The 9,127-nt window shown below is 32.0% G+C and overlaps 1 protein-coding gene across 1 annotated transcript; it reads right to left on the bottom strand.

Moving 5' to 3' along the window:
• Positions 1 to 1,956: 1,956 nt before the first annotated feature.
• On the bottom strand, positions 1,957 to 2,361 carry LOC122597163. Its single transcript, XM_043769793.1, has one exon. It carries the CDS (start codon positions 2,359 to 2,361, stop codon positions 1,957 to 1,959), a length of 405 nt encoding a protein of 134 aa, XP_043625728.1.
• Positions 2,362 to 9,127: the final 6,766 nt, after the last annotated feature.

The following is a 9,127-nucleotide window of genomic DNA, read 5'->3' as shown; positions in this document are numbered from 1 at the left end:
TAATTTAAATTTTTTCAACAGAAAATACACAGACATTATTATAAGTGATTTGTATGTTGTAATTTCAATCTTCTAGAATTGTAAATTTGTTATTTTTTATTTATTTAATAAATTTGACATGAGGATGAGCCCCCTGACTAGAATAGGTTCCAACCCGTAAAGATATTATGTACTATTTCCTTAAAGTTTTTTTTCATGGCATAACTTCGACCATTGAGTCTTGAGCTTTAGAATTTTCAGGATTGATTCTGCTCATCGTTTATTATTTTGTCTAGTAAGTTGTATACATATTTGATGGTAAACAAGTTAGCTTGGAAATTTCCATCTCAATCCATCAGAAATAGCTTGCGCCACCAAATTTAGGTAATTAGCTCTTTGTACCCCAGTCTTCTTCATGGATATCCAATGACATTCGTCTAGCAAAGGCATGGCCCTACACATATTCTCCAAATTACTATGCTGCATAGTTGTCAAACTCGTACGAGTTACGAGTCGACTCGTAAGAGCCGAGTCAAAACAAAGTAAAAACGAGGCGACTCGGTGTATGACTCGTCTTTGCTCCAGACTCATAACATGACTCGTGTTTTGCTGTGCGAGTTGGTCAGAGTTGTGTCCAAGTCACGAGTCACAAATTTTTTAATTTTTTTTTTTCAAAAATCTTTTATTTTTGCAAAACATAACTCTTTTATATGTTATTAAATTTGATGTTATTTTGATAGTTTTTTGTTTTTTTTAGCTTAATATATCAATGAAATACTATATTTTTACGATAAATACTTATATATAATTATAAAATTATATATTATCAAATATCCTGACTCTTACGATTCGAATCACGAGTCAAAAAATCAGATTTCGAGTTGAGTCGAAAATAACGAGTCGATAACTCTGACTATGCCTATGATTTTTCATATTGACCCTCCAACCATTGTCCTTCGTATAGCAATTAACCTTGCAATTTAATTAGACAATTATTTTTTCTTTATTATTTTTTTTTTACATTGTTGGATAGTTGATCTGACGCTGGAACTCTTGTCACCATATACTCCAATATGATCACACATAAGTAATACTCGAGAAATTAAACGTATATAACCGACTACATTTTTGTTTGATATTCCATTGGCTAGGACATATTCTATTGAGATCGTAGTTGTTTGCATCCATTTTGTTAGTTCTTCTCTTCGTGTAAGTTGAACGACTGATATAATGGTCAATATATCACAATAAAATTTATTCATCATTCAATAAACGTACATCAAAATGATTAACGTAACCAAACGTTATTATACCTGATCTGTATAGATAATTGGAGTGACATCGTAGTCAAATTCACCACTATCATTTGAGTTGTAACCATCAAAATTATCCATTGAAATTAAGGATAAGTGTATCAAAATGTAAGTAACTAAGCACGAAAAGTTATAGTGTGTACTAACTACCAAATTAAATTTCTATTGAGTTAATTAGAATTTTCAAATCAATACGTGTCAACCCATATAAAAAAATTTTTAAAAAAAATTTAAGTGTTCTATTTCATAGTTGTTTATATATTGAGAAGAATCAGAAAGAACGTGTAGTAAAAGAAAAAAATATTTATATCTAGATCGATTAGAATTATTTTGAACGAGTTATATCTGAAATTACATACGACTTTAAAATTTTTTTTTTATCATTTATATATATAATATATCTATCTAATCATGAAATACTTTTAAGTTTTTCCATTTTCGTGCATGTCAAATCCAGACACGCAATAATACACCATTCTACAATTCATCATATCTCGTTAAATCTACCTTAATTATCTCTATTGATCGACCAAGATTTAGCTCAGTTCATTTACACCCTTTTGTCTCACAAAAATCTCAAAGCAGATCGAAAATAAGTAAAAAAAAGTAGTAGCAAATGATACAATCCGATTTAGACCGACCAAAAATATTGAAAAAAGAAAATTTAGGATTCAAGAAAACCCGTCATCCTAAGAATCGAATCACGAACTTGACTCAAATCTCTTCCTTTTAAAGTCCTCCCATTCCCTGAACAAAGCGAAAAAGCCGCTTTTCTAGTAACACGTCTCTCCAATATTACGTGTGGCGGTACGATTTCGACGTCTTCGTTATTTATCTCATCGTTTTCGACATCAAAGGAATGTGTTTGTAAATAATGATGAAACCATGAACTGCCTGAGAACTCTTCTTGGATACGTATTGGAACTGATGAAGACGTATTACTGCTTTTTGGTTTTTTCTTATTATTGTCGGGTTTTAGCTTTTTATCATTTTTTGAATACCGGATTTCATTTCCGGAGAATTTGTCTTGGAAGACAACCTCGGATTCTTGATAATCCTCAGTAGTCATTGGAATGAGATTTTTGGATTTTTGGGTTGGAAAATTAGAATTTAGAAAAAGGTTGGCCAATGAGAGTATTTATAGACGAATAATGAAGATATAGTGTAGCGTACGGAATACACTTTCATGTTGTAGCTGACGTCTTTTAAATTAATTTAAATTATTTTTTTATATATATACTGTCATGTATATGTATCATTTATAACTTTAAAAAAATGTCTATGAAAATGAAGAATGGTGGTGGTGGTTGGTTTTGGCCTTTACAAAGGAAACAAAAAATGAGCTCATCATTTCGCTATTATTTGAAATTCATTTAAGAAAATAAATCTCTAATAAAATGAATTAAATGTGGATAGAACAACTTTAACGTGTGTTGACATATAGTATATATTGAGCCGAATAAGTTATTTGAACAATTTTTTTTATAACGAAAAGTTATTTGAACAATTTTAGATCGAATTGAAATTTAGTTATTTCTTTAGTTAAATAAATAAATTATTAATACATACATTTTTAAATTAGCATAGATACCGAACTACTTTTCTCTATTTTTAGACTAATGACTGTAAATTATTTAACTAATTTATTGTATTTTTATATATTTTTTTTATTTTATATCAAAATTTACAGAATGCAACTTACTTTTTCATTCTTTTCTTGCTTTTTAGTTTGTGAATAATGATAAATCAACTTAATTTGTATGCATAATAATCAACTTAATTATAGGATGATGACTGTGGAAAAACTAAGAGACATGATTAGGAAAGAGAATTAGTGAAATCAACATGTCAAATTCTTAAAGTTTTAGGTTAATTTTGAGGCATATTAGTTAAGTTGATTAATCATTTTATAAATTTTTATAATATTTGTATGTAATATCAATATTTACAAAATGCCCTTTACTTTCATTTTTTTTTTGTTTTAAATTCAGTTTTTAGAACGGCTTTTTTTTATTCATTATACATATAATAAAAGTAGTAAGAGGTATGTATTTGTTTATTTCCTAAAATTTGGGAATCAAACTAAAAGTCATGATTTGAAAATTTGAATGGGAGTTTCGTACAAAAAGTCCCTCGATCCACACCGACACCCACACAAACGTGACATTCAAGAAGCACTCGTGTCGTAAAGCCATCAAGCCAATATACAATTATACATACATATATCACTACATATTCATATTAGTCTTTCTTCAACTTTTCTATTTTATTTAATTAAACGCAAACATGAATATACCATGATAAATTTTAAATTAGAATATTTTATAATAAGATTAGTTGTATTTGTTTTGATAAGATAAACGAATACATATATATCGACATTTTCAGATACTTTTTACACGTACTAACTAAAATTTTGACAATATTTATAAATGACCAATTACGTAAAATTGTACGTAACACAAATATGAAATATATGTGTTTTACCTTTGAAACTATATTATACTCAATTTTATATATTCTTAATTGGTAATTAGAACCAGAAGTAAACATCTTCTATAAAAAAATGTTGATTAATTGAAATATATGATAGACTTTAAAGACAAATGCCTTATTCCTCAGGAAATTCCCCAAATGAGAAAGATCCTCATTATTTTTTTCTGTATAAGATTAACTTTATAAAATATTACAATAGTTTTTAGAAGCGTGAGATTATGGTTTTAAGGGGGGGGGGGGGAGTGGAACACGGGGAAGAGAGTTTACCGCGGGGGCCGCGCGGGTACACCGGCGCCACTAGTTTACCCCATGAGAGAATGTGATTTTAGGGGAAGTTCAACGATTGAAGGGTAATGAAGAGAGAGGAGAGAAAGAGGTGGGAGATGATGGATTATTGGTTGGAATGAGTTAGTGGGGGTCCCCACTATTATTATAAAATAAAAACTAACTCCTTTTTGACTTTTAATCATTTATTAAAAATAAAAGTTGGAAAATGATGAGGTGGAGATTGAGGGAAAATGAGGGAAAGTGCCGCAAGTAATTTGGGGAAGATGGGGAAAGATTGAGAAAAATTGAGGTGTCGATATTTGATTGGTTAGTGTTGGGGGAGGATGGGTGACCACTCCCTCCCCCTAAGTGGCTTTTGCACAGTAGGGGTTAAACATTAATTCTTTAAGATCGACAAGTAGCTAGTCGACAACAAATGATGATGGTCATGAATTGTCTTGCTTCATTTTAAGATTGAAATTATTAACATTTGGTTATATGAAATAGGGGAGAGTACGGTTCGGTTTGGTTCGGTTTTTAACTAAAATCGAAACCGAACCGTTATAATTCGGTTTTTGAAAACTAAAACCATTGGGTTTCGGTTTTTTCACTTTCGGTTTTTTCGGTTTAGGTCTATTTCGGTTTGGTTTTTCGGTTTTAGTCGGTTTTTAACCACTTGTGGTTTGGGTCAAATTTAGCTTCAAAAGTGTATAAGTTTATACCCTATAATTACACCTTAATTAATTTCAACAAGTTTTCAAAACAATATTAGTAACAATAACACTACAAAAATGACAACAAATCCATAAAAGTAAGTTGTACAAACTTCAAACAAAATTTATATATAACTATTTATATCTTTTACGCATTGTTTAATTATACAATTATTAAAACAAATTAAAATTGTTGTGTATTTTCACTTAAAACATATAAATAATATTATTATATACACCTAAAAATGCAAATATAATGAAATATTTATCAAAAATTAATAATAAAATGATATAAATATAAATAAAAATATATTTTTTTGGTTCGGTTCGGTTTTTATGGTTCGGTTTTTCATTAAAAACCAAAACCAAACCACAACTTTCGGATTTTAGGAAAACAAAACCAATGGTTTTTGGTTTTTTCAGTTTTCTGTTTTTTCGGTTTTCGGTTCGGTTTTTGCTCACCCCTAATATGAAATATTAAATGGTTGAAATTATTAATCTACATCTACAATCCTTTATAAAAGAAATTAGCATTCTTATTTTAAGAAATTCAACATTTTTTTTAATATTCCCAAACTACCCTAAACAACCCTAACATATTATATCTCATAGTCGTTCGCTTTAACGTGTGGGCACCTTTCTATAGTTAGATAAAATAATTACTCGTAGTTGAGATTTTAATTAGGTGATACAGTAAAACTTTTAAAAAATAATAATTGTATCACACCCGGCCCGCTGCTGTCATCGTTACCATAGTTGTGGTCGCTTTGCGTGTTACCTCTGTAGTATACATATAAAGAGATGAGTGTGGAAAGGGAGGATGATTATTATATACATAGATATGCGACATAAGAATAAGTTTTAGCTTTTAAAAGCATGCTATTTGGCGTATCCAATGGCTTCGGCTTATATTCCGCTTAAACTTATTAGAATTTGAGAATTAGAGAGAAAAGTGGTTGTAATTTCCATTTTCATTTCTTGAAATGATTAATTACATCATTAGTATTATTTATACATGAAGAAAGGAAAATAACTGCTTCTAACTAATTCTGTTACATATATTTACACAATAACCCTTTAACTTATAATAGTTTCCTTTTTTCTGGTTGAAGTCTTCATTTTACATTTTGTTGCAATGGACGAGGCTTTTGTACAATATGTCTTTCATCTTGGTACTCCATCTTCTTGCTGTACAAGAGTTGACTTTGATGGCTTCTGCATTCTTTAATGATATTTCTTCGGATACATTATATGTATCTTCATCCCCCCCCCCCAAGTTGATATATTGTATGGATTACAATAGCTCAACTTGGATAAGCAATTATAATGAAGGATCTTGAAAAGGCCTTTGGTAAGAATGTCAGCCACCTGGAATTTGGAAGGAATAAACTAGGGAAAAATTTGACCATTTCTGATCTCCTCTCTCACAAAGTGGCAGTCAAGCTCAATATATTTGGTGCGGGCATGATGAACTGGATTGGAAGCTAATGCTATTGTAGAAGCATTGTCATAGAGTATGATAATAGGAGTCGGGATGTTGATTTTGAGATCTTTGAGAAGACAAGTGAGCCATGTTATCTCACAGGTACTGTCTGCCATGGCTCTATATTCAGCCTCAGTTGAAGAACGAGAAACAATAGTTTGTTTCTTATATTGCCATGAAATTAAAGAAGATCCAAGAAAAATAGCAAAACCAGAAACTGATCTCCTTGACATAGGACAACTTACCCAGTCACTATCACAAAAGTTGGTCAGTTCTAAGCAGTTGAGTTTTGGAAAGAACAAACCTTGGCCTGGATTGAATTTGATGTATCTCAAAACTCTGTTTGGAGCCTTCATATGGACTGTTGTTGGAGAATGAGTAAACTGGCTGAGGAGTTGGGCAGCAAAGGACAAGTCTGGTCTGGTAATTGTAAGATAAATGAGCTTGCCCACAAGGGTTCTATAAAGAGAAGGATCTTGAAGTGGTTTACCCAAGTTTGCAGTGAGCTTGATGGTTGGATCTATGGGAGTGATTGCAGGCTTGGTATCCAATAATTGTGCATGTTCAAGAAGGTCCAGAGCATATTTTCTCTGTGTCATGGCTAGGCCACTGGAAATTCTTAGAAATTCAATTCCAAGATAATAATGAAGAGGGCCCAAGGTTTTAATGCTGAGTTTCTGATGCAGTTTATCCTTGATAGTGTCAATTAGAGACTGAGTAGTACCACAGATTAGTATATCATCAACATAGACAAGCAGGGCCAGGAAAAGTGTGTCATTGGTGAATGTAAACAAGGATATATCTGTATAGCTCTGAACAAATCCCAGTGAAGAAAGAAAGGAGGTGAGCTTGTGAAACCATTGTCTATTTGCTTGTTTGAGGCCATACAATGATTTATTTAACATGCAAACAGTATTAGGAGGTAGATCTTTCTGGTATCCTTTAGGTATAGACATGTATACCTCTTCATTAAGATCTCCATGCAAGAATGCATTGTTGACATCTAACTGTTCTATCAACCAACCTTTTTGAACAGCAACTGCTGATAGTGTTCTGACAGTCACCATCTTGGCTACTAGGGCAAAAGTTTCTTTATAATCTATTCCTTCCCTCTGAGTAAATCCTTGAGCTACAAGCCTGGCCTTGTATCTCTCAATGGTGTCATCTGCCCTGTGCTTGATCCTGTATACCCACTTACATCCAATTGGACGTTTGTCTGATGGTAAAGTGACAAGGGTCCATGTATTATTCAATTCTAAAGCATTAATCTCTTGAGCCATGGCCTCTAACCATTTGGGATCTTTAGAGGCTTGGAGATAGGTATGTGGTTCAGTGGAGTTAATTAGATGAAAGGTAGAAAATAGATGATATTAGTCTAATTATACATATTTTGCATATCCATTTCTTGGCATAAATCCTTTACTTGTATGTGTTTTGTGCCCATTTATTGAACTTTTGATTACTTATTTTCTTGCATAAGTATTTTGTAGGTTCACAATTTGACTTGGTTGATTATGGAGTAAAATGGAGCTAAGACATGCTAAAGATGCCTAAAAATGATGATTAAATGAATTGGTGATATTTTAAGATCAAGATTTGCTATATGGGCTAAGCTGCTATACTTCTGGATGCACATCACTCACAACAGCTCTATTTTCCATTGGTGAAGCTTTCACTCGTTAAAGATGCTAGCCGACCACATATGGCCACATCATTTTTTTCCCTTGACTTTTGTAGGCGAGAAAACAAGCCCTGCCAAGCAGCCCCCTGGGCTGTAACAGAACTAGAAGCTCAATGTCTCACTTTGAATATTAAGTCAAATAAAGAAAAGAATAGAAGCAGAGGAGCACACAAATTCAATTATTTTGGAGTCTGCTCTTTGACCAACCAATCGACCCCACAATTCTTTTAATTTCATTTGGTGATTGTTGAATGATGACTAGCCAATCCTAGCGAGCCACGCAGTAGAACCTTAATCATATTCTAACTTTTGTTGCGGCTGGAAAGGAACACATCAACATTTTATATTTCGGTTGTTCTTGTGACTGAAAAAGAGGAGGATCGGATATTTTGAGACACCACACTTGATATTTTTATTACACACTTTCCTTCTCCCATCCGATCCATAACACACACACACCATAGCAACATCACCAAAAACCCTCTTTTACATCATCAAATCATCATCTAAATCACCATCAATCCATTATCATCTAAAAATCATCCACCATCTTTATCTATATCATTCCCTTTACAAAACCGATCAACCATTTTCATCTATAAAGTAGAGATTCATCACTTTTTGGGGATTCTGGGTTGGAGCATTGTGAGGGTTGAAGAAGATGAAGATTGTCATCCAATTCATCCATTGATTTGATTTTGCATTTGAGAGTTGTATTTCTCTACTCTATTTTTATTTCATTGTAAACAACATGACTATTTTATATGATAATATAGCTATTTATGTTTGTTTATTTGACATGATTTGTGAGTAGTGTAATATGGTGTTTGGCTAGGCATTAGAATGAGACCCACTTTGTGATGGCATTGTGTAATTGATGGTTGAAAGGTTGATTGTTTGTGATTTTGAAATTGTTGACTTTAAAAGTCATATTTCGACTAGTTGATGAATTAGGATAACATGATATATATTAGTGCTTTGCAAAAGACCGTTTGATTGAACTTGTATATGTTGGTGATTTTTCACCATGGTATTTATGAACGTAAAACCATATGTTGCTTTTGGAGTCGATTAGTCAAATAAGATTTATAAATTAATAGGTTATAATTGCATTAAAAGATGAGCGTCTAAATGTTTTTATAAATTGTTAGCTTGGTTTGGGTACATAAAGGGACACCAACTTGTATTTTAATCT

This window comes from Erigeron canadensis, chromosome 4, assembly GCF_010389155.1.
Source record: "Erigeron canadensis isolate Cc75 chromosome 4, C_canadensis_v1, whole genome shotgun sequence".
NCBI classification, from domain to species: domain Eukaryota; kingdom Viridiplantae; phylum Streptophyta; class Magnoliopsida; order Asterales; family Asteraceae; genus Erigeron; species Erigeron canadensis.
The sequence above is the reverse complement of the archived record's forward strand: the minus strand, read 5'-3'. Positions and strand labels throughout refer to the sequence as shown.